General features: G+C 39.4%; 1 protein-coding gene across 1 annotated transcript in view; it reads left to right on the top strand.

The window, feature by feature from the left end:
- The window catches only part of KIAA1328, a gene marked incomplete at both ends in the record, with an annotated part of 171,574 nt that overhangs the window by 114,956 nt on the left and 29,535 nt on the right, over window positions 1-27,083 (top strand). Inside the window, 3 exons of the mRNA XM_080637342.1 lie at window positions 147-808; window positions 3,501-3,596; window positions 21,045-21,226. Of these exons, the coding sequence (XP_080493468.1) occupies window positions 147-808; window positions 3,501-3,596; window positions 21,045-21,226 (940 nt within the window). The remainder of the gene's footprint in view (window positions 1-146; window positions 809-3,500; window positions 3,597-21,044; window positions 21,227-27,083) is intronic.

The following is a 27,083-nucleotide window of genomic DNA, read 5'->3' as shown; positions in this document are numbered from 1 at the left end:
CTTCTGATAAACATTTTCTCAGGTTTGGCTATATGTCCATCTGCGGGATGCAGCAAGTTATTTCTAAAAGAACACATTTACAAAATGAAATTAATGAGCAAAGGTAAATTTTGGTAATTCACAGGAAATTGTTTTTCTTATTGCAGGTATCCAGTAAGAAGAGCTTATGCCAGCAACCGTCTTTGGAGCTGGATGGTTCCTACTTGGGTATTGGGGGATCTCAAACTTTGTATAAGAACAGTAAAGCATCAAAGGCTGGAAGCCCAGCCCATGTTGCATTGCCTCAGCCTTGCAGAAATAACCATGATTACGGGACTGGAATTCACTACAACCATCAGGAATCTCTGAAAGAATATTCAGTAGAAAATGGCTTGCACAGGAAGTGGAACAACATGATTTCCCCAGCCAAACAGAGAAGCCCTCGCCATGTAGATGCAGATGAATTTCAAAGCATATGCCCTCAACAAGTCAGTCATGGTTGTGCCTGCAGGCACAGGGAATGCTCAGGGAGCATGCAGGAGAGCCACCAGGTCAGCCAGGTAGTTAGAAAACACTCTGCACCAGTTCACAAGACCCATGATGATTCTGGGCACTCTCGAGTTTCTGAGCTGAATGACAGCGTGGACTCAAGGCAAAAAGAACCAGAGAACGCTAAAAGGTTGTATGAAGAGAGAAGACAGAAGCTACTTCTGCAGAAAATGGAGCTGGAAATTGAAAAGGAACGACTCCAACATTTACTGGCTGAGCAAGAAGCAAAACTGCTCCTAAAACAACAGCAACTACAACAATCCCGTACGGATTATGACAGGTGATTTTAAGATTCCTAATTTATAACAAATTTCTAAAATTCCTAATGAAACATGGGCCATAGTTAATTAAAGTGGGAGAATGGAACTGATAAAATAATGAAGACCTGTGGCACAAATTTTCTCTAAGCGTGATTTAGAGGAGAGTAGACTTACTAGTATGTTAGCATATAGTGTTGGGAAACAGCATGACAGCTGTGGAAAGCAGCAGAGGAAAACAGTAGGGGGTAGAAAGAAAGGTGTGAGAAAAGCAGTGCTAAAAGACTAGGTAGGGAAAGAGAAGCAGCAGAAGAAAATGAGAAGTTGATCTTACTGCAGGTATTGAAGGAATACAGACATTTGCCAAGAGGGCAGTGTGAGCATAGAAGACAGATATGGCATTCCCCCTTCTTTCCTTGAAGAGGTCAGTTTTTGAAGTATTGCATCTTCCTAGGTAGGGACTGGACAAAGTGTATTTTAAAGGAAAGGAGATAATTTTATATATATGTGGAATATATTCATATGGAAATGCGATGAAGCTCTGTATAGCAAGGATGTTTTTTTTCCAATGGTGTTTGTGGAAGGGAGAATGTCAAGGCTGAGGACAATACATGACTGAAACTATAAGAATAGAAATATGGGATGTGGCTTTAAAGGCTCCTGAGTTAGTTGCAGAGGTGAGGTAACATCTTAGTGACAACGTAAATGGGGTCTCTGGGAAAGAGGAAGAAACTAGTTTATTGGTTATCACATTACTAGAGTGGAGAGGGTGAGTTAAAGGGAGCAGGTTAAAGCAAGTTGAATTAGCCAGTGTAACTCAGTTGAGTACTAGCATTTCAGCATTAGGAAGGGAAAGAAATGGGAAAACTCTAGCAATCTTTTGGAAGAAGCTATAGGAGGGTTTCACAGGGATGCTTATTTTGATACCATTTTAATATGGCAGCTGCTGACAGCATCCCATGAGAGTGTGCATTACATGACCCACTTCGTACATTCATATATTATAACCACCATGGAGGAATTTATCACTTTTTCTCCTTAATCACAGCCCCCCGGTTACTTTTCAAACTGTGACAGAGAATACGGAAAGTTAAGTGTTTGGTTTTGGGTTTTTTTTTGTTGTTGTTGTCTTAGTTTGTGGCTTGCATTGAAAATAAGGTGTTTATATGGCTTTAAAAATGCCTGTCTTAAAGGCAATCATGATCTTGTGTGTTGAAAATGACTGAGGTTACAAACAAAGGATTATGACTTCAGGTGAGAATTAAGTAGGAACAGATGGATTTTTAATCATCAAATACCTTAATTCTGTGCATGCATCTCTTTAATGAAAACCAAGTGGAATATGAGGGACATACAGATTGAGGCTTTGGTGGTTTTGTTTCTGATGGATATTTTTCAGCATTTGAGCCCAGAAAAAAATGGACTTACGATAGATATCTATGATAATGTGCTTGTTAATGCCATTATGCCTATTTTAGTTACTTTTTTTTTTCCCTTGAAAAAACGTCAGGATTTACAGAACTCTGGTTGCCTAAAAGAATTCTGTGAAACAAAATCATAGATGATCAATCTCAGAATTCAGTATTTTTGTGATCTCTTTTCAGAGGTGCAGGTAAAAGCACATTTGCCATATTGAGTCTAAGAAAAGCTGTTATCTAGAATATAGCGCACTCGCTCTTGAAAATATTCTTTAGAATTAAGTATCTTTAGAATTAAATGGTTGGTATTTACAGGTAAATCTCTTGGGCATCACAGTTCTCTTTCAGTTCTAGGTGTATTAACTTGATAACAGGGTAATTTTATATACTACAAACAATAAAAATTTGCTTAGCTAAGCTCAAATACCCTTTGCTTCATTGTCAGGAGGTTCTAACCTAGTTCATGCCTTTATATCATGACAGTTTAAAAAAATATTATAGCAAAAATCCATTTCCAGATAGTGTTTATTTTTGTCTGTCCTTCTGCATGGGTGGAGTGCTGGTTAAAGTCCATTCTGAGCTGCTGAAAGTATTGTCACTGAATGACAAATAAAGGTCTGACCATTTGTAATTATTAAGTCTTCTGCTTTTTTAGCAGAAGTACAAACTGATCCTTTTTTTGGCCACCCTGCATCATAACTGCATTTTAATTTCCCACATTTCCTTATTTAGCCTCAAGTAAGCGTAGTGCTTTGAGTTTGCAGTTTCTACATGAAATAGTTGCTCAGCTGTCAAAAATGGTGTGTTTACTGGAAAAGGGGCAGTTCAGTGACTCCTTGTGATACCAGCCACACCAGAGTAGACAATTATGGGTAAACACATGGGTAAACAAGTATGTTATTCAAATAAAAAGTACCTCTACTGTTGATTTTTCTATCTTCATTGAAGAGAAAGAAAAAGGTAGGGCTATAAGAAAAAGGCTCAGCCATAAGCTAAGCCCAACAGGGATGTTTCTTACTGGATACTGTGGCCATTTTCTTAAGGGAGCTGGTCCTTGGAAATCAGTAAATGAAATTTTGGTAATCTTTTTCCCAATGGTAACCCTTAGAAGCAAAGGCACTGGACATAAGTCAGCCTTCCAATACAAAAATGTATTTGAAAGTGTGCAAACAGTCATGAAAGCTGCATTTAATGTGATGAAGTGCTCTGTTTGTAGGCACACAACTCACCTTTGTGCGGCAAGTTTCTGGTGTGATGATTTGACCAGCTGCAAAACCAGCTAATTCTGCTTTTTCAGGTTTAGAGGCCACATACCTGTTTCAGAAGATGAGCCCATTGATGAAGCACCGGGAGAACTTGCTGTGATGATGAACAGCAAGAGCATGGGGCTAAGGTAATTTCTCTTCCCACTTCTAAGTACTTCACAATGTCAGTATATCTTCTTGACAGTGGTGCTGTTGGCTGCCAAGTGTATTTGTTCATGTGTTTGTTTCAGATTAGGAGCTTTTTTCTTCAGGAAAGGTAAAATTCATTGGCTGTTGCATTTTATGAGTCAACTCAGTAGTTATGCTGACCTGTTATTACTCGAGGTTTAGGGATTGACTCTCTGCAGAGGTCTGTAGAGGTTTTGTATGTCATCTCTGAAGGACCCTAACCTAGCAAAATCCACAAAATCTTAGTTTTTGTTCTTTGTTTTAGGTACTGCCTGTTATTTTTTTTCAATTAAGATCAAAACATCTTTTTAGTTTGGATTTGGACCTGATGTAAAAAATAGATTACCCTGTAACTCACTGATAGAAATGATCCTTTATACTTGGTGACAGTTACTTGTATCTCAAACAATGCTGAGTTGCACCTCTGCTTCAGTGGGATCAGAGCAAACTAACACTGCAATAACTGGAATTAGAGTTAAGCCAGTTTCTAGCTCTTTATCTCAATTTTGCTTGCTATTTAAAACTTTAATCAATACATGATTGTGTTTTCCTTCTGTCCCATCCATTTCCTGTTAACACTGAAAGAATATTCAAGCTCATTAGAAAAGCAATAAAAAAAACCCTGGATTTGATAGGGTTTTCCTCCCTTTCTCAAGAAATAACATCTTTTTGTTCTATGCTTTAACTGTAGATGTTCGTTTGAACAAAATATCTTCAGGTGGACAAGATGAACAGCTGTCCTTTGAATGGCCCTTTCTTTCGGGACTTCAAAATAATAAGCTTTTGTGTCCGTTAGGGAGAATACTGGAAGAACTGTTAATGTATTTATAAACTAAGCATCCAATACTTTCTTTTTTCTTCTTTTTTTTTTCTTGAATCATTGTGATGCTGATTTTATTTTTTGAGATCTGTCTTCATTGCAAACGGATAAGACTCTTTCTCCATAACAACAGGAGTTGTTAGTTTCCTTGGAATACTTCACTGGTTAACCAGGTGTTTGGCTGCTGTGAGTTACTGGCATATCCTCATTACATTCTGATGCTTTTTTGTTTTGTTTTCACACTGACTGAAGTGATCGAAATGTGATGGCTGGTATGTTTAAAATGCGGTAGCATTAAGTGCCTTGGAGGAAAAATGTAACCTAGAACATCTGTAGGGCTTCTTGGCAACAGTTTGCCAAAAACCTGCAGAAATCTACACAGCCTAAGCAGAGGAGACAAGGAAAACCTGTGCCATTAACAAAACGAGAGTTCCAGATTTCAGAAGATTCCCCTTCCTCTCTTCATTCCCCTCGTTTAATTTACTGTAATTTTTCAAAGTGAGTATGTGTTCATGCAGTCTCAAGTTGCCATGCCAGCTGGTTCCGAAGTTTGGCAGCAAAACACTTGGAAGCTTTTCTTCCTGTATGCATCTTCAGTTTTGCAAAGGTTACCAGATGAATGCTCCCTAAATAATTTACTCTAATGTAAGGCTGAAAGAGGCTACGGAAGACAAGTCCATTTGTCACTTTTATGCATTTGAATATGTAAGTGTTTTCTTCAGTATTGAGGGAGAATTTACAAGTGTGTGGCTTGAGCTTAGGAGGAGGAAGAACTGGTAGGAGTACATCTTTTAACAGTGTCTTTTAGAGGGTTTATTATTATTATTGTTTTAGTTGTTATTTGTTTTTTAATTGACCTGCCAAATGGTCTTGTTGCAGCAAATGCTGTTAGAACCCTAATAGAAAAAGAGCCTTCTCTGACTTCCAGTTCATACATAAGAGCTCCTCTAGCAAACCTCACAGCATGTAACTTGATTTCAGTCTTCAAATAAGCTGATCTTAGCTTAAAATTATCCTGGTATTTTAAAGGAAATGGTGAAAGTCCTTTAAAATACTAAACTTGCTGAAGTGAGATACTGGAGTTTAGAAGTAAAATAAATAATACAATCAAGAACTGAAAAACATAGGGTTTTTTATAATTAACAGCTCATTTTGAGTTAATTATCTACAATTACGAAAATCTAATTGCAATTTATTCTCTGCTATCTGTGGGAAGAATTGTAGGCAAGGGAATGTGCATCACTGCCAGGCATAAATGCTATAGGATGGGTAGAAATAATAGAGGAGCCCTTAATGAAAAACAAAAAGCAAACAGGAATGTGCAGCTGTGCCAGGGTATTGAAAGGTAATTGTAGTCAGAAATGAGATACATACTTTAAAAGGCATCTTGTCATCTCCTGTAGGGATTAATTTTTTCCCTCCTCGAAACAGGGGAAAAAAGATTCCACAAGTACAATACAGAAGTTGATTTCTGGTACAGAATTTGGTCATTGTCTGTGAAAAAGGGAACTTTTATCTCAGGGATTACTACAAAGCATAGCCAAATTTTCTAACAGGTGCCTGTTTAATTTTCTCTTCTGAATTATGATCATTATGATCTTTTCATTGTCAAAGTCAGCTAGCGTTGTCCATCTCAGCACCTTTGGATGGTCTTGGTATGAATTTGCAGTATTTGCAAGTGTTGAATTTGTCACTTCCCTGCTGGGTATGTTGAGGAGCTGTTGGGAAGAAATGTGTCCGTCCCTTTTCCTGCTGCAGCTGGGCCGGCGTATGGGACCTGAAGAGTCTTCAGATGCAGGATCTCCAGTTCTCTAAGGTACAGCAGTCGGAGCAGGTTTTATTGAGGATGGTTTTCAGTAGCTTGGAGTGCTCCTAACTGAGCCCACAGCCAATTTTCAGCTATAGAGATAGTAACTTGTACAGTTAATGGCAAGTTGTCTGCCTGTATAATTTCTTTTCAAATCTGCCCCAGTGTGCAAGACGCTTTAAAATATTCAAAATAAAAACATAACCTGATGCATTTGTTTAGCATAAAACAGCCTTTTACAAAGCGCTTTCCATCTCCCAGGCGCAGATGCTTGGTACATGCTCAAGTACCCACTCCATGCGTATTCAGTAGGATCAATACACCCAGCACCTGCTTTTGTGTGTGCTCCTGATGTCTGCATCTGGGAGAGGAATTTCAAAACAATCCACTCTGTTCACCTTTATTTCATCTCAGCGATGGATCTGAATGTCATGGAAATCAGCCCTTTTTAATAGCACCGACTAGAGAAGATGCAGTTTGCTACTTTGGAAGCCCCCCTTCCTAGAGTTGTGCTTTGTGCCTAAATCTTAACGTACAAGATGCCTTGCTTTTTGCCCTGCTGTACGGTTCTGCCAGTACAGCTTTCTACTGGCCTTCTCTCTAACCTGCATCTTTTCCTGAGATTTCACACAACAGTGCCAGTGCACCTTGACATTGACCTGTGCAAAACATTATAAATAGGAATACAGCAGCTATCGGATGGCTTTAGTTACCTGCAGGCACTCTTTCAATGTGTGCTACCTGGTTAAAGGATTTCTTTCCTGGAGTATTAAAGATTTGCAAGTGGAATTTGCCACCTTTAATTCCATTGAAGGCTTTTTTATGTTTGTGTGCTTCATTCTATATCACCCACGTGTGTTTTCTTTCTCGTTTGTATTTTTAGTTAGTTGAAAATATCAAATGCAGAATTCAGCAGTACTTTCCCCCACTATTTGAATGCACATTGCTATGGTGATAGTTCCAGGAGGGAATGCTGTCAGGGGTCTTTTAAAAGATTTTTATGTTTATGGTGTAACTATTTTTATTATCTTGTGATAGAAGGTGACAATTATCTCTTGCTCCTTGTTTAATGCTTTGTTATGAACTCGATTTTTTCTGAGGCTTGTTAGACATGCAGGCATCTTTCTGTGGTGATGTGCAAGCGTACTTCAGTGTTTTTGTCCAAATATCCAACGCAATTAAATAGACAGAGGAACGCAGACTCGCAGCTCCCCCTGCTGTCCCAGGCATATCCAGATTTGTTCACACAATAACCCCCCTCCAACTAATTTAAGAAGTAAAATAAATATCACATGCAATTGATGTGAGGTGTTAACCGATGCAAGGCAGTTAGGGTCGTATCACAATCACATGGCTTTATCACCTCTGACCTGACTTGCACCATCCCCATTACTCCTGTGTTTGAAGGGAGCTGATAATTACTAACCAGTGGCAATGGTAGCACCCATTCGGTTTCCTATTTGGAATGTTATTGTCAGTTCTTCATGGCAGTGTGTGTCACCTCCTGTTACTCTTGTCCTGAGTCGCTGGAGGGGAAACCGTCACCAGTGCCATAAGTGGCCTCCCAGGCTTCTGTTCATCTGTGAGATGTCCTTGGTCTGTTTAGTACTTGGCCAACTTTTAGGAATGTGTGGAATACAGTTTGCTGGGATTTTTATTTTTCATCTCTTTGCTGTTTTGGCAGACTGGCACATTAAATCGGTCTGAAATCAACTGTGCTTACAAATGGCCCATAAAATCTGTGTAGCTGGAAGCCACTTACCCACTTGTTAGTGCTCCTTTTAACACCCAAGTTTCTTTCTTGTTCCAGATAATTTTACATTGAAGTTTGTATCATTTTTAGATAGGATATTTGTGGAGCGAACACTTGTTTGGCCAGTAAAAAAAGTGCTTGCAGAACTGCCAGTAGCTCAAATGCTGAATTAGGTGCAGATAATGAGTTTTTCTTTCTCTCGTGGTGTTGTCTGGCTATATATAGGCACCACATCCCTCCAACAGATGGCTGCCAGGATCTGTCGTGACGTTAACAGGAGAGTGTAGTTGGAGTGAGGTGTACATTTTTGCTTCTTTAGTGCCACGTGCAGACTCTGAAGGTAGTAGGTTCTCATGATCACATATGCTGCACACAGCAGTATTGCGTTATTCCCATTACGGTCCAAAGTAACCTTGAGCAGGAGGCCTACTGGTAGACGAGGTATATGGTGTAAGCAGGAGATACCATAAGTAACCTCCATAGGCAGATGGAGCCAACCTGTAGGTGAGGTCTTCAAAAAGCACAGGAACTTTGGTGTTAGAACACTGCTAAGCGTAAGATAGCAATCAGTGAATAAAACTCAAGTGCTTTGGTATTTTCACAAAAAATTGCATTTCTTGCCAGTTTTGTGCATAGGTAAGGTTCTGCAAAATCACATATCAGAACTGAAAATGCTCATGGATTCTTTTTCTCTGGGTTGAAATATTTAAAATTCATGCATCTCCTGAAGGAGTTTGTTCCTTGCCAACACTTGCAGACAGTGAGAGACATTTTTGCAAGTCATTTGCAGATGCCTCCTTTACAGGAAAACGTAGACACAGTTAGTTTACTGCCTGAATTGAATTTTGAAAACCTGAACTCTATTTTTGTAAATTGGAGTGGATTACTTTTTCAGACAGATCGTTTTGTTACTTTTTATTTTGATATGTAATCCTGGATGAAGAGAAATTGATGTTTAATCTAGATATTCATATGTCCCAGAAATCTGTGAGTTGGAAAAGTTAAGAAAAATCTGATTAAACAAAATGTTCTGGAAGGTAGTTTTAAATTAAGAGATTTTAAACCCACCCGCTCAACTGTCACGCCATTTAAAAGCTTGTATCAGAACTGATGGGGTAAGACTAAGAACAAAAGCTATTGGCATTACGAAGTTAAGCAAGAAATCCTCTGTACCCTGCTGTTCTGGCCATGATCACAGCTGCACTAAGCTAAAACCCACTTCCCCACCCTGCGGTGACCTTGGCTGCACTTCAGCACACAGAGAATTGAAGCAAAAGGCAAACTCCAGTAAATATTAGATTCTGCCACTTGCAGATGTACAGGCTGCATATAAAGATAAGGGCATGCGTGCTCTCGCACGCTCTCCAGCTCTCACTTTCTTAGAAGTGGACTTTGGTATTTGCCACTGAATTATTCTGACATAAAACTTCCTAGACTGTACTGGTGTGCTGATCTGAACTCTGTGGCTTTGCATGGGTGCTGAGGCTTTGCAGAACTACCCATTATCTTTATAACAGTGCTAATTTTTGAGAGCCATGCAGAGAAAATTTTAGATTCAGCCCAGCTGATTTGTTCTTCACACTGCTCCTGCGGTGAAGAGGATTGATTTTTGTGTTTCTTTTGATATTTGGCTTCCTTTCCTCTGGTACTCAATGCTTCAGGCCTTAATCCCTTAACCTTGAATCTGAGCATCAAGGCTTCAGGAGGGATCAGGCCTTTTGATGGAGAGAGAATGTCTTTTGTTGTACCAAATGGTAGGGAGTGGTATACAGCAAGAGAGCTCTCCAGACAGTATATATTTTGCTGTTGTGTTGAAAGACTGTAAACAGAGGGTGGGTTTAGTGGGGATTATAAATAATCTAAGGAAGGTGGGGTATTAGATGCAATGGAAAAGAGTTAATGACTTTTTCTTTAACATTTCGCCAATAACCAGTCTATCATGACAGATGTGTACTGGGTTGCCAAATGCTATAGTCTGATTTGGGTAACGGTTCAAAGCTCAGCGTGTCATGGAAATGGCAGTGTGGTCCCTGATGGAGCAGGGGAAAAAAGGCTTTTCAGCTTCTCAAAGGGCGGTATTTGTGGAAGCAGATGCTTGCTTGCCCTACCCAGCATAAAGAACAGTTCTGCGGGCAGTCGGGAGAGTTCATACTGCTGGATTTTTATAGGATCATTAATTATATGTTATAAGGCAGCTAAGCATGGCATTCCTAACTCGATGAATTCCATTATGAATGGCCTTTTCATATTCTTCATCTCATTATATTAAATGCATGTGACCTGAAGTTTAGCTAAAGTTATTGTTCGGGTTAACTTTCATTTAGTGGTTGCCCTAATTTTAGAAACAGTATGATCTTTAGATTTTATAGAGAGACAGGGTTTTTCATGCATGTTTTTGCAGCACTATTTTAGATAATTTCTTTTGGAACTAGGTAGAAACCTCTGTGAGGTGGCAGGGAAAGGATTTAGTCACTCCCTGATTTGCCTGGAGATTTCCGTACCAATGTCCCTGGGTGACAGCATCCAGTTACACGGATTTGGCTATCATCTCCCTGCCAATAACTCTTAAAGCCTCTGCTCTGTTCCGTCTAGTCTTGCATATCTGAGTACCTCCCTGACACATAATCCCGGTTGTTTTGCCTTCAAATCATTCCTAATCTGGCCAAAACAGAACTCCTTACTTCTGCTGCTGAATCTCTCTTCACTTCTGATTTTGATAACGCCACATCCTCCCTGTCACTCAGACTCATAACCTGGGGATCACTCTCCTCTGTATGCATCTTGTCTACTGACAGCTATTGCAGCTTCCTTCTCCTTTGCAGCAGACATGCCTTCAGTATGTCAACAGTTAAAACAGCATCCTTTGATCTAATCCTTCATCTTGCGCCTTAACTAATGTATTCTTTGACTGCTTAATGTTCATTCTCCTCCCTCAAAATAATTTTTCCAAATGGGTATCTTGTCTACTTATTCAGATCTTGCCACCGTTGCTTCTCCGAAACCCTCTTTGGGGGCTTGTCTGCAGTATCAATCTGTAGGGCTCTGCAGAAAGTCACAAAGTTGGTCTTATTTTGTTTCTTATCTTGTTTTCTCTAGCACCTTTACTCCTCCAGTTACCTGGGACTCAATGCTATGCTGCATGAACTTTCAGCCCTGTGCTCCTACCACATTCCCTAGTTCTTTCTGGCTTTTGCAACCACTGAGTCATGCAGTGACTTCTGCCTCTGTTCTGTCCTGATCATGTCTCTCTTGTTTCACCTGTTACGTCTTTGAGCCTTTTTCTGAACTATTTTTCCCAGAATTTTTTTCAAGTTTGAATGCTTTTTTTCCTCACCACCCTCAATCCTAATTTGATGAGTTTCAAACTAATGCATCTCTTCTGATTGACCACAAGGATGTTCTCTGCTTGGTAAAGCCTACCTAAAATGCAAATCATACTCAAAAAATATCACCAGTGATCTAGAGAGAGAAGTATTATAACTCAATTGCAGTGACAAATCATCAGCTCTTCCATGTTGAGAAGTTTACATATGCCTTCTAGCACACAAGAGTTTGAAATAAGACAATAAGCAAGTATCTCACTATGTTAATAGTGCCAGGCTTCATCTCTTTGTGTAACTACATGCCTTTCTGTTTGATTGATGCGTAGTTAATCCCTTTTTCTTTTTAACTTTGTGCTCCCTTAACCTCCATCTACATCTTGCATGCTTTTTGAGAAAACCATGCCTCTGAGAAGTGGGCTGAATTTACTTACTAGCTGTACTCAGTAGGACTGAGGTGGTTTGGCAACACAAATAATGCAAGCCTCTAAACCCAAGTCATCCGTGGCACTGGTAACAACAGCTTTGGACAGACATTTCCAAACAGGTTATAACAGACTGGTGCAAAAGTAGATTCCCAGGACCCGATCAGTAGCAGTAGATCTAAGATGGGAAGAAGTGCTTATGTCTGGACTAATAAAAGTACATGGTGTATTTGTCACATTCAGTGTCTGTGGCAGGTAACTGGCAGGACAGGATCTAGACAGTGCCCACTCCTTCCCTGCATACAGCCTCATGCCAGGATTTCTTCCCTTTATAGCTTCCCTTGATGCTTTGTATCAGAGCATCTCAGTATGTATCTCACTGATACGTGCCTCTTAGTGAGGCACTTTTCTGTCTGGTTTCAGTTCTGTTACATCCCTTTATTTCCTGAATATAAGAGTACAAAAATGTGTTAAAACTGTTCCGTAAACATCCCGGTTGAGTCAGTAGTCAGTGATGCTGTCACATTCATGTAAAATCCAAGCAACGAAAGGAAATCTTTAGTGTGCTGTGTTTTGTGGGGCCCAGGCCCTGGTTTTCAGAGTTGTACGCCATCAGTTAGGCATCTAAATCTGTATTGCACTTGCCATAAATACCTGATTTTTCAGTCACTAGCCATCAAACATGCTCTGTGAAATATGTAATTTCAGTGGATTTAAGGCAGTTGAAGTGGCCAGAAGTGATATTTTAAATCTTTATCAAGAGCTACTTTGTCAAATCTACATCTGGGTATGGTAATCCACTAAATTGAGTAAAGTCCGAAGTCTAACTTCTTTCTTTACTTCTTTTGGGGCTGTAAGATTATTTTTTTTTTTTCAAGCAGATCAATAAACCATCTCAGTGTTTTCATTTTACTAAGCAATATAATAAACATGAGTACTAGTGTAGTAGTAAATCATTAATATACTCCTTAATCATAGATTGACCATGTCCTACAGATATGATTTAAGCATGGCAAAAAGGCTGAGGAAGTCTGAAGATGCATCAGGAGGGGTATTTCCAACAGAAGAGGAGTAGTCTATGACACCATTTTAAAACACCCTAGTAGGTGAGCATTTAGGATGCCATGTGTATTTATAGTTGCAGACCTGGCTATATTCTAGCATGTCATTGGTTTAGATCACTATAAAACAAGAATCACTATAAAATTCCACTTCAGGTTTGTAGTGTAAGGAGCCAGTGTGGTGTGAGGAGGGATGCTGGTATCACATGCCTTGTACCTGGACTTAGCCTGTGCCAACATACTGAGCCTTTGATGTCTTTTTTGGAATAAGAAAAGCATTAGTCTTCAGATTCACTAGTCCCAAGATTTGTAAGACTTGGACAGAAACATACCTATGTAACCCTAAAAGCCAATAGTAATCTGTGCTTAAATAAGAGGAGAGCGTTTTCATGGAAAAAGATGGGTCCTGTAAGGGTGCTCCCATATTGGTTTCAGTAATCATTACACAAATCAGATTCAGGAGCAGCAGCCTCAGGAAAACAGAACAGATAAAACCTGTAATTGTGTTTATTATGGAATTTGATGTGTTTATGAAAATTGTTCTCTGGTATCAGGGGAGCTGTCAGTGACCTAGAAGGTCATCTCAGGACCCTTGTGTGTATTTACCCAGGTTAGTGGTTGTTAATTTTCGTTGCTATCAGTGTGAGACATTTGTAACTTTATGTTCCTGTGTTTCCCCACTTAGAAACCAGGGATGATAATTTATCCTGAGTATTGAAAGTTAGCATCTATCAAGTGCAGCTTTGTCAGTGAACAGAAGCAGCTGTAGATGATATGTCTTTTGTAACTCTTCTATCTGCATATAGGCACTACAGGATCCTCCAAAACTCTTAGTTGTTGGTGCATATTTAACTCTTCATAATACCTGCACACAAGAGTGCAGTCTTACGTATCTGTTGCTCTAATTAGGCATCTCTTCAAAATGCCTTGTTAGTAGGGCATACTGGAAACCCTGAGAGCATCTGCTTTCCAACTCTTACTGTGTCCCTTCTTTGCTACATTGCCATTTATCCTTAGCAAATGACTGTTCCATGATGTGATCCATGGTCAGAAAAAGCAATTGCTGCCCATTTACTGAATGCTTCTGTAATCAACACCTATCATCTTGTCTGGAAACACCTATGGAGGAGAGACTGCTTCTGTACGAGTAGTCTCAGTGAAGGAAAATATAAGGACTTCTGCACCAAGCAGGTTACCTGCAGACTCAGACCGATCTCTGCAGCAGCAGTTCAGCTACAGCTTATTTTGCAGTGCAGCCCAATGCTGTGAAGTGTTTTGTCCTGGGTGAGTCAAGTTGAGAAGGGGTGATGCATTGTGCTTCTATGCCTTTATCACGACCAAATTGGAATCTAATTTGGGGGATGTTTGTTCAGGAGATAGCTTGCATATGGCATTTCGATGGGCACTTTGCGAATGTGTTTGGCTCTCAGCCAAACAGTAGTGATGCTGGATAAGGCACTGAGACAGGCATTTACTTTGCTGACAAGCATGTGACTCTCCTTTTGAAGGAGAGGGGGATGCAGCTTGATCTACTGGGGAAGTTTGGATTTAGTTCAAAAACTTTGTTTGTCCTAAACAGGATTTTGCATCATTCCTTATGGTACTTTCACTGGTGACAGCTAGGCAGGCTTTTCAGATATACAGACGCTGTTTTGAAGGATTGTTTTTATACCTATGACTTGACATTTACATGACTTTCTTTTGTGAAGGCTGACAGCACTGCTTGCTGGAACGACAGCTGCTCTGCTCTGCTCTATAAGAAAGGCCAAACACACAATCACAGCATTTTGTCCTGCCGTAGCTTTGCCAGTCTGTTTTCTGTGGCCATTTCCCTATTATTGTCTGAAAACCTTTATGTTAGAATTTTCTTCGGATTCAGAAAAAAGGAGAGAAAAATAATCAAAGCTCATTTTGCTGTTTATTAGGAAAACTAAGATATGTGAGAAAGATTCTGGTGGGGAGCTGAAATATAGCTAACTTAAAGCAGAATGAGGACAGGGCTTCACAGGCAAGAATATAATTTTAGGTGGAATTTAGCTTAGTACTTGCTACAAATGGACCTCTAACTGTGTATATTAAGTGAAGTCCTGACTTCATTGAAGATAAAGGCAGTATTCTGATTGATTCAATGAGGCCAAGGTTTCACCTCTGGCTGGCATGATCTAATAGGTCATTGCTAATTAAGAGCACGTGTGGCCTCAATTCTTGCTGGTGGAATGAAATGTCTAAGCCCCAGTCACTGAGGGAATGGGGAAGGAACTGGTCTCTGAAAGAATGATCTAGAGAAGCCATGCTATGGATTACTGTACCCTGGTGCAGCTTGATATATGGAAGACTTTTTACCAATGTAACTCCTCCAAATGAGAGAAAAGTAAACCTAATGCAGCAGGTCCAGGAGAGACAGTTCAACAGGGGAAAAAAAATAGCCAATAGAGAAATCTGATACAGGCACAGGTATTGCTGGATTCGAGGTCACTGGGCCTGAAAAGGACTGTGAGAGATGAAAGCTCTGCATCGCTCCCCAACAATATACTGTGTGCATAATAACATGTAGATTGTAGGTAATCACTGTCTTGTTTTCTGTGATGAAAAGTCCTTTTGTTACAAGCAGATTTGATAATTATATTTCAGTTCCAGGACTCTTGCTGGCTGCTGAGGTGTTCCCACACCTGTCCCTGCCCTCCTGCCTTTTGCCTAGAAAATGCATGAGAACGGAGATGGACTCAGTCCTGAAGATTATGGACCTGGAGTGAGTCCAGAGGCAGGCCACAAACATGACCTCAGAGCTGAAACACCTCTCCTATCAGGAAAGGCTGAGAGAGTTGGGGTTGTTCAGGTCAGGCTGCTCGGGGCTTGGAACAACCTGGTCTAATGGAAGGTGTCCCTGCTCAGTGCTGGGCAGCTGGATTAGATGACCTTTAAAGGTGCCCTCCAACCCAACCTATTCTGTGAGTCTATGTTCTTGAAACTATAAGTGATCATTCTGTCTAGCAAGGAAAGCATCTGTTTCTTATTATCATGTACTGGATCCCAGCAGTGTCATTAACATGCTGATGCATCTAACATAAGTCTCAAATGCCAGGTTTCATAATTGGCCCATGAAATCTCACTTTAGGCTTGAATTTGGCCTTCAAGGTCTGTATTAGAATAGGATTATTTTTTTTTCCTGCTTTTTAAAGGAGGAGAAAAATGTTGAGCTCAGAATTTTTTCATTCAAGTGTCGTATGTTTCAATGTGCTAGGCTTTAGATTTTTAACAGTATGTTTTAAGGTGATTAATCTGCTGATCTGAGCAGACTGGTTTTGCTGCAGGGAACGGAAGGGCGATGGCCTTCAGGACTGAGAGATTGCCCAGATGTTCATGGTGTGCTTCTCGTCCTCACCTGCAATTCTTGCCTCCCTTCAAGCTCTGCTCAGCCATCCTGTATATTTGCATAGCCTACATAAAGCAGTAGTGAGTGGAGCAATCTCCCTTCTCTGTCCCAGAGCTGCTCTGCTGGCTTGTACTTGATGTGTTTTTCCTCAGCTCCATAGGAAAGAAAGGGCAAGCTGTGTCCCCTATGAGGAGGACTCTAGGTTGCAGGTCACAATGCGCTAACAAGGGCTGTGAGCTCTAGCTCTTGTCAGGGTTTTCCTCATAATTAGCTCTCAGCAAAGGCACATGGTGTATGCACCAATTTCAGGTGTCTCTCAGTAAGTCGAGTGTTTGGGGTAGGTTCTGCTTCTCTTCCACTTCTGCTGACCTGCTTGCTGTCCAGGGGTCTTGCTCCTTTACTGCAGCAATTTCTTATGATCTTTGCTTTGTGGACTAGGATAATCACACTGCTCTACCTGACACATTGTTGGAAAAAAAAAACCACTTGAAATATCTGAGGCCCTTGGTAGTTCTGGAAGTAGGAGCTGACATGGAGTAACACAGTACACTTGAGTGGACTGAAAAAGTTGTGGTTGTGCGGGAGACCACTGTTGTTGCTTCTTAGATCCACACATCCAGAGTCTACAGTCCTTTTCCGCTCACAGTTATTTTTCTATTTGCCATGCAGGCAGCCAACTTCACAAACAGTCCCAGTTTGGAAATGGTGGTTTTCAATAGTGTGCTTTGGTAACTTGATTTAAACTGATCCAAATTTGGACCCCTGCTGAAAAGAAGATCCCATGATACACTGACACCTTCTTCTTTGTCCCAGCACTTGTGATACGGCTGCTTTACACTGAGCTGACTCCGGAAGCTGATCTGGCTGAACATTCTCCCAGCCAAAGTGTGGGGGGGGAGGAGAAGCAATTTTCAGCCTGTTTGTCAAACTGCATCTGAAATGGCAATTCATGTTCCAGCTACAAAAACGTATTGCTTGGGTTGTCTACTTATCACCAGTTTTGCATCATTAAGTGTTATGCATTCTTGGCCTGATATAATTGCAGCAGATTGCACACATGAACTGTTAATTATTTTATTTTTAAAACAGAAATTGCAGAACAGGAAAATAACATTCCAACATGTTTGCTTTTGGAGCTAACCCACCATGGCAATCTGTTAGTTTGATAATGGTTAAACTCTTAAACCCTTGCCTCAACAGGGTGCAGTAGGGTACCATTAAGGCAGCCATCTGTTGAACGTATATACTGGAGGCATGAATTGCCTCGTGGTTTGGGTTTCTGACTAGTTATAATGTATTCATGTTTTGTGAATGCCACTGATCTAACACTGGAAAATGCATGGAAAGATCAGAGTTCAGTGAAAGGTGAGTATCCAAATTTGGGATCAATGCCTGAGATCCCACGGAGCAGGGAAGAGATGAAACCTCGTGGGTGTACACATGCTGATAGTAAACGCTGCTCTCTGGCAAGAATCTCAGCTGCTTGAGTTGCTTAGTGATTCAATAGATCTGTAAAACTCCATTTGCAGACTAAGGCTACCATTATGTTGGATTGATTCATCAGGATGAGCAGCTAAAACAAGTTAAATTCTATCAGAGTTTTCCTGCATGAATTTAAAAATGAATTTAGTTGGTTCTAAATGGACATTTGTTTTAGTATCTTGAAGAACTGACTTTCCTCTATTAAAACAGAATAATGTATCTATATGGTGCCCTAACTTGAACAGTACATAAAGATTAGTAAATAAGACCCCATTAAAAATACTTATAATGTAAGTAACATGGGTCCCAGTAGCCTTTCTAATGTCCATTAATGCTTATTCCGAGGATCAGAGCTCATTTTACTGAGCCATTTAGTCAAACCGTGTGATTATTTAGAAAGTTAATTCATGCATACTAAAATCTAGCTTAAGTAATGCAGAGGGTAGGAGGTAAAACTCTATGGAGACGATAGTCCTTTTTGTTATTTAATGATCAGCCATAATTAACTTGCAAATTTGAAATAATTAGAACAAATTAAAGGTATTTAACTTTGCCTCCCTAAAGAAAAATTCAAATTGCACCAAATGCAGCTTTAAATTATTCAAGTCTCAGAGGTCTGTGCTGGGTTTTTTTACAATGCCTTTTCTATGATGAGAATACCAATCTGCTTTTTGTCAGAAAGCATCCTATCAAGTAATTGTTCTTTGTGTCTAATAAATGACAGCTATTCTTCTTTGTAAAAGTATTTCAGTCTCTGAAGACTACATCAGCATTTCCATGGCATTTTAATTCAATAAAACAAAAGGTTAATGTTTTTCTACTTTTTAAGGAATGCAAATACTAGCAGTATTCAATGGGTCCTGAATGACATTTAAAATTTGCCATTCACGCTCAGTGGGGATATCGCGATATGAGGCACAGACAAAATGGATAAAAAGCATTCAAGCTTTGTTGGTGATGTACTTGGATATTCGTAAGGAAGCAGCAGTGATGAGACTGGCCGTGCTACTCTGCAACTTCTGCCTTAGTATGTAGGCTAGGTAGGTTAATAAGGTCTTTATTTAGACAGTCTTCTCTGTTGCGTAGTTCCAGGGAATAGCATGAAGATTAATTGGATATCATGGTGTCTTGCCGGAAGTCCTAGAGACCATGCTGCATTTGAGTGATACAATGGATTGCTGAATTTGAAAATAGAGAAGGAACTGTTTTGTCACTTAATCTGTCTAGCTATGCGTAACTGATCCCTTTGGACCATATGTTAGCTTTAAATTTTCAAGATGGCAGTATTCACATCACTTATCTTACTGATTATTCCACAGGTGAATGAGTAACTATGTTCTGAAATAGACACACAACCCCCCCCTTATGTATTCTTTGTTTAATTTTGGTACATTGTTAATTACTGACTTTTTTGTATCTTCATTATCCCTTTCCCTCCTTGGTGTGCACATTTCTCAGATTAGGTGTTTGTTCAGGCTGTTATTAATTGTTTAGTGATCTATAAGTGCAAATACACTTGTTTTTGTAATTTCTTCATAAATTACCTTTTGTAACTTCTTCTTAGTGTCTGTTCCTCTTTGAATTGTCTCTGCCTTAGCGTCATTTAAACCAGAACTCAGTATTCTAGAGGTAACTGCACCGTGTAAAAGGTATCACAGCGAACAAGTGGAATAATCGCTTCCTCATCTACAAGCCAAAGGTCACTGTCTTCACAGAAGATCTGAAGGTTGTAATTAAACCTACTTTAGAAACTCAGAAAGCATCTAAATAATGACAACCTTATTGTGTTTTAAATACTGCTAATCATCCAAGTACAGGCAAATGGAATGTCAAGTCCTGTATTATCAGAGAAATCTGGTCAAGTGTTGCACCTTTAAGCCTCTTTAAACATTTACTAGGGTCTAACCCCACTTCTTACTGGGTTGCAGGAATTAGTAGGTTAATAATTTCATATAATTCAAATAAGATACTAATTTAGTCACCATAAATTTTAATAACACTTTGCAACATTATTAGTGGCCACAGAGTTTGAAGCCCTGAAGTAAACGGAGGTTATTCAGAGAAGTTTTATCCAACACTTCAGCCAGTTATTACAGGTCATAAACCATTAAATACTGTTCTGCATTAATAATACAGGAGTAATACTAATTGTCCAACAGCCGCAGTGGGCCCTATTAAACAATGGCTTATACAGCACATTGATTTGAAACTTAATTTAGCTATCATTTTTCTGAGGGGAGCATCAAATACCTGCATTTTCCTTCACATGTACAGTAACTTCAGTAGTGTAAGCTTTCAGATAAAAGTTTCTTGTGAATTAACCTCCACAAAGCTGTATCCCAAATAACACAAACTCAGTGGCCGTCTTTGTGTTGCCCATGTGAAATTGGTGCTTAAACAGGAAAATGGTTTGTTTAATCTTCTGTTAACTTAGCTGTATGTCACTTCCATGTTTGCAAGTAGAGCAGTATTATCTTGGGTTGAATTGTATTTGTTCATGGGGATAATCCAAAGATTTCTTTTTGTGTGTGTTTTTCATTGCTTTTTTTTTTTATAACAGTGGGGGGGCCAATGACATATATATGTTGGGAATCCTCATTTAAAGCAGTAGTTGTTTTTGAGAGGGCAGAATTTGAAAGCAGGTTGTCTTCACTGAGGGAAAGATGGGTCTCTATAGGCTCCAGTCTTCCCCAAATGCTTGCTCCACATCACTAAATTTGCCTCCTGGCTCTGTTTGTGCTGTGTTTATGATCTTGTGCTGAAGATCATCTTGAACCATACTGGTTTTGGTTAGCCTTCTTTTCTTAAACTGCTGCACTTCCTGCACCACATACTCTGGCACCAGTTTGTTCTTGCATTCTCTGTCCTACTTACAAGTAGCCCTGTTCATTCATCTTGCCTCTTTTTGTCTCTCATGCCTTTTCTTCTTGAATTGAGGTATTGCCATCCTGGTGATATCTAAAAAGCATGTAGATGTGGTGCTTAGGGACATGGTTTAGTGGTGGACTTGGCAGTGTCGTCTTCCTGGTTGGGCCTAGTGATTTTAAAGGTCCTTTCTAACCTAAACAATTCTATCATTGTATGATCTGCTTCCCTTTTGCAAACCATGACTCCAGTTTTCGCTTCACTTAATCTTCTCTGTTTCCTCTTAGCAAAGTGAGCATTTTTTTAGTTACTGTTTCTTCCAACCTTGCTCCGCTGTGCTGGACAAAGTCCTTTCTGTATCTTCATCCCACTTGCCCTCTCCAAACAATTCAGGAAATCCGGGACCTAATGCTTCCAGGGAGTGAAAATGTGGGAGAGGGCTGTGTGCAGCATTGAAAGGGCTGAATGCATCATGTAACACTGTGATCTTTCTTTCCCCCAGTGTACCAGTGTCGAAACATGAAGATTATTTTCCAAGGACACCTCCAGTGAGCAAAACCTCCAGAACACCAGGAAGTGGTGGGAGCAGTTTGGGGAAGAAAATGATTGGGTTTGGTGCAGACATACAAGATGAGAGAACCCTTCTTGTGCAAACCAAGAGGGAAGGCACCAAGTCAAGGAAAGGTAAGGGGAAGCACACTGAATTGTGGGTCCATGAGTGTGCTGATGGCATTTAGAAATTTTAGATATAGAATTCAAGAGCTTATCAGTAAAATGCACAATCAGAAGGAAAGGATTGCAAGTGGCTTAAAACAACCCAAGAGAAGGGAGCTACATTTAAAATAATAAAGCGCATAGAAAGCCTTGTAAATAACAAGTGATCTTCTTGGCTGGTGTTCCTGATGGAAGGGAGAAAAATAGCCCTTTAATCTCAAAAAGCTACTTCAACAATTCTTTTTCTTTCCCAGCAAGCAGAGAGAATAAGTGCAGTGGGGCTTGCTCATGAAATGTAATCTTCTTCTTATTCTTTTCCTCCCCAAGTAATGGGTCCACCATCACAACCTCATATTTTGCCTCACAGGGTTGTCTATACAGCTAGAATCTATCCTGCCCTTAGCTTAGTACCTCCACTTAAGGAGCAGAGAAGCAGTCTTTCTTAGAAAGGGTTGGGAACAAAAGCAGCTTGGATGTTTCACTGCTGAGCCTTGGACGTAATCCTTGGTTCAATTATGAGCTACCTTTTTTTTTTTATTTTAACTTGTCAGCCAGTTTGCCGTATATGTCAGCATAAAAATAAAGAAAATGGCAAAATGAGAAGAAATGTGGTGCAGTTCTCAAAGGAACAAATAACTTGTGTTATTGGTTAAGACTGTACCAACATTAAAAAGCAGTCCCTGTGAAGAAACTTTCAAAAGGGTATCATCAGCCTGGACCCAAACAGTGGCTGAGGTTAATCTCTTCCAAGGCACAGCTACAAAAGTTGGAAGCCTGTAAAGGGCTTGTGTCCAAAAAAATCAATTTCTAATTTGAAACAAAATCATTTTTGACTAACAGGGGTTCAGGACCCATTACTTTTGCTGTATAGTCTGCTGACATTTCACACTTTCTGTTGTGCACAATGAATCCTAATAGTCATTTTATAACATTGCTACACCAATCAATTTAAGCAAGAGAAAGCCGTTACAATTCTGCAAAGTTTCAGGGGCAATTTTCACTGATGGTTTTCTTTTATGGTTTTTTTTAGCTATCATTATTTTTTTCTTCTCTTTCCCTCTTCCTTCTCCCCCCTCCTTCTCAATACTGTAGTGATGAAATTGAGATTTTTCACAGTTGGATGATGGGTTTTGTTCCTTGGATAGGGATAGTCTCCAAAAAAGTAATTTATTTGCCATAGATTCGGGGAAAAAAATCCAAGCTGGTCTCTTCTTCATTCATTTTTTTTTGTACTACTTAGAAGTTACAAGCTGCACCACGCTATTGCACATAGCAGTTGAGCTGCACATATGCTGATTTAGTGATTGTAGTGGTCAGCATATTGTCTGAAGATGGTGGGTGTCTTTCGCAAACACTTACTGGGATTTCTAGCTTTGAAGATGTAGAGCTGTGTGGCAAAATTTAACTTACAATCATTGGCAACTTGCTGTGATACCAGATAAATTTCAGAGAAATGCTTTCAAGCTGTGGAACAACCTCAGGTCTATTACTGATTTGAATGGCTTGTTTATCACAAGGCAAATTACCTAGCACTAATCACTGAAGTTGAAGTCTTCTGTATTTAGTATCTTTTTAATTGGCTTCCTTCTGTTATATGTTTGGACTTCTTTAACGAGCATACACATATACTTCTAAAGTATTTTTTCCATCTTTGGGGATCACCAGGGCATAATGTTAAGTTTCTTAATTCCAGTTAGCTCTGGACACAGCTGCCCCTGTCCTTGTTTCTGCTGGTTCTTCCCATCTGTTGCGGACCTGGGATTTCTGCTTCAGAATTTATTGTTTTATTGGGAAGCAATTATATAGCATCTAGAAAAAACAAAATAAGGGATGCTAACACTCTTTACTGTGGTGAAATTTATAACAATATGGTGTTTGCCTTACTGTGTCAGGGTGCTGAACCAGCAAGCCTGGGTGTCTTGGATCCCACTACTGCAGTGCATTTACCTGAGCGCTCTAGCTAAGCCATGTGATGTGGGAAAGGGAAATGAAGTCAACAAGACGACATCTTGAGGAATGAAACTCAGTATTATTTAGCCCCATACCTTAAGGTAGCTTTTTGGTCAGAAAACAGCAGTGCTAGATACTGTATACAGAAACATGTCCACTGAAAACTTCTTGAGGATCAAATGTTAACCTATTGCTACAGAGGTTTATTTTTCTCATCTTTCTTTTCTATTTAAATTGTATATTCTTCAGAATGGGGACTGTCTCCAAGCACACCTTAGTGCAGTGCCAGTAGGGATGTGGGTCTTTGGGCTCACTATTTAATCTCTTTGTACTACTTGGAATGGTGAGTGTATCTGAGCTGTGGTGCAACTCATGATAGTGTCCCTCCACAGCAACATACGCAGCTGTACCAGGTTTTGGTGTTCACCTACCTTTGACTTCTTAGATTTTTTGAGAAGATAAAAGTAAAACATTCCCATGCTGGAATGGTGAGAGGCTTTACTGTTCACAGGACTGCTGACTTACTGTGAGTGCAGTATGTCTGGAAAGCTCACATTCTAAACCCACTTCTTTTTCCCTGCAGATGTTTAGTAATGGGGAGAAGAGCAAGAAGAGCATTGTTAACCCGTTTCCATCACCCCATGGAGTGGAAGGGGCACTTTTGCTCTCTTTTCAGGGTAGAAGCTTACTGGATCAGCTTAGGCAACCAGCTTTTATTCTCACTGTTGCTTTTTGTCTCCTATTTCTATTTGCTCCTTAAATTTTATTCCTGTGCTTTAGGAGGTGCTTTTGCCTTTTAGACAAACTTTTTTAGTTTTACCAGCAAAACTTTAAACAGATGAAGAAATCCTGAAGTCTTAGATCTTTTCAGCAGTAAATTGTTTTTATTGGTGTCACCACCAGCTATGTCAATTTGTACTAAAGTCTAACAACTTTTCTGGTTGAAAAGCACTGGAGTACAGAAAGAAGCATTTCTCTTCCTTTCTGCCCTGGAAAGTTTTACTTCTGGGCTGGGAAACTAAACTAGATTCTACCCACTGTGTTCTGCAATTTTGGGCACTTCTTTACATTTTTGTTTAAAGTCTTCCTCTTCACAACACTTCCTGAAATACCTTTAAATTGAAACAAAGAAAGAACTAATTTTCCCCTTTCTTTTAGGGGGATATAGCATCTGCATGGTATTGTATAGCATGCATAGCTTTCATTTCCATATGTAAAAGAAAAAAGCCAGGGAAGGAAAATTATTTTGGCTCATAGAATCTGTACTTTTCCAGGGGCTGTTTTTTCAGTAGGTTTTCTAATAGAGCTTCTTAGGGATCTGGAACTTCTTCCCTAGAGGGAAGACTGTTCCCTACAATCGAACAGAGCAATTAGTTAATATTAGTGAAGCACTTTGAAGATGTGAAGTACTATATAAATGTTAAGTATTATGAATATTGGTATTATTCAATTCATAAAGATTTATTTTATAATTATGAACCTAGATTTCCCTTTGCTTACTTGCATCCCATTACTGCTGTAACCAGCCTCAACTGTATTTCTTCATTCTTAGTGTTTACACTTCCAAAATGTGGACTGCTGTATTTCTCCATGTTCTTCATGTTTTAGTTGTCTGTTCCTCAAGTAGAAATAGACAGCTATTTGAATTTTCTCAAATGAGTCTTTAATCTACTTTAAATCATTCCCATACCAAGTTAACCAAATTGAAAATAGTATTTTTAACATTACCATTTAGAAGACATCTATAATTGCTTTGGGATAGCTTGCCTTGCAAGCTTATATCTAGTTTGTTTTTTGCTAATCTTTGCTACCCCAGGTTCTCTCCATTGCTGTCAGATTATCACACCATATATGAGCCTTTTTTTTTTTCTTACCAAGGGTGAATGTGTCTGTTCTTTTTCCATGTTTCTTGCTTCTCTAGATCATCTGCAAGGTCTCCAGTCTCATACTGTCTTCCAGCACCTGCAAATCTAATTAATTTGCTGTCATTTGTATCACCTCAGTTCTCTATGACTTTTCATAAATAATTACCAGTCACTTCATAAATTCATTAACTAATTCCCTTTAGCCCTGAAATATATATCCTTCAGACTAAAGAATTTGTATCTTTTTTTTTCCCTGATAATGTCTTTTAATCAGCTTTATATAGGCAGGTATTATACATCAACACGGTCTTCATTTTCTCCTATTTGCCAATATTCTTTTCTGTTTTTTTTTTTTTTTATTATAGTATATTTTAAAATTATTAGTAGCTTGGCCACTTTGGAATCATTATTGATTTAATCTTCTTCATATATTCATAGACCTGCTTGCTCTTTGGTGTTTCTTTTGCCTCAATTGACTTGCATGCCTTTGTCAAGATGTGTTTTTAAACATTTTTTGTTTAGGTATGCACTTATTCAGGACTTTTTGCCACCCCTGTTTTATGTCTGTGCAGCATAACAGCCTCAGTATATTCCTACTTAGTTCCTTTTCTTGTATTCCATTTCCAGTCCTGGTAATATTTGCAGACTTGGGTCTCCGAACAGTCCCCTTGAGGCTGTATTGGCCACTTCCAAGTTCATATATTTTGTTTTTCAGAGAAATACATCTACTTCGCTATGAACATAGTGTGTTGACAGTGTGCCAGCCTTTTCTCTTAGTAGGAATTGAATATATTCTCCTACTCACTAGTTTTTTATTACTTCAGTCTTATTTTCTTAAAATCCAGCTGCCTCATTCCACTGTCATGTGGAATGATTTCTAAATATCTCTTATTCGATCTTAAAGCCAAGAGTCTAAGCAAAAGGCTTCCAGTCTTTATAAGCGTACCCACTCTTCTCATCCTGGATTGGCATGCTATCAAGTTACCAGGGACACACAATCAACGTATATCCCCATGATATTTCTAAGAGTTCCTTCACTGATAATTAACTCTTTGTAAGTCGAGATCTTTTCACTGCATGGTGCTGAAGCACAATGCATGACATGAGGGCGATAAGAACCCATAATATTTTTTTGTTAGTCTCCCTGGAATGCACCTTTAAACATGTGGGTTTACTATATTGTGTGTATTTGTATACATCTTAATGCAGTATTTAATCTTAATGCAGTATTTAATCTCTTGGACATCCGTAAATTTTGCACTGAGGCTGGAATTACAACCTTGTTGCTTCATGTTTCAGCATGGATGGTAGATAATGTTTCTGTTCACAGAGCTGGGAAATATTTAGGTATGACAGAATTACTTAAAGAGCAAAATACTGATTTGACTTTAATTTTTGCTGAGACTTGGAGATTTCCCTATAGTTACTGTTGAAGTTGGTTGGACAGAACTAATAAGGCTAGAATATAAAAGCCCACACTCACAGGCTTTTGCATGTTAGATCACATTACTCCTAATTTGCCTATTCCACTTACCTCTGACTACCTGTAAACACGTTATCTTAACTAAATCCTATCTATAAAACCCAGTTCTCAGCTGAGTGGGTGAAAGGTGGAAAGATAGGTGGAAAATTGTCTGTACCACCAGCCTCAAAGGGTGGTCATCAATCCAGCTGGCAGACACTTGCTAGTGGTTAATTGCTTAACATTAACAACCTGGACAGCAGGACAGGATGCACCTTCAGCAAGTTTGCAGATAACACTAACTGTGGAAGTGGTCACTATGCTGGAGGGTAGGGCACAGTATTCAAGGGACCTTACAGGTTAGGATAATGGTTTGACAGAAACCTGTTTAGGTTAAACAAAGGGAAATGACACTTTCTGCAACAAGGTTGGACCAATCTCATGTAGCAGGGCCAACAGGGCAACTTAGAAAGCAGTTTTGCCAGAAAAGAACTGAGTGTCCTGCTGAACATTAAGTTGAACACGAGTCAGCAGTGTGCCTGTGTGCTGG

Source organism: Psittacula echo (genome assembly GCF_963264785.1).
Source record: "Psittacula echo genome assembly, chromosome: Z".
Classification (NCBI taxonomy): Eukaryota; Metazoa; Chordata; class Aves; order Psittaciformes; family Psittacidae; genus Psittacula; species Psittacula echo.
The sequence above is the reverse complement of the archived record's forward strand: the minus strand, read 5'-3'. Positions and strand labels throughout refer to the sequence as shown.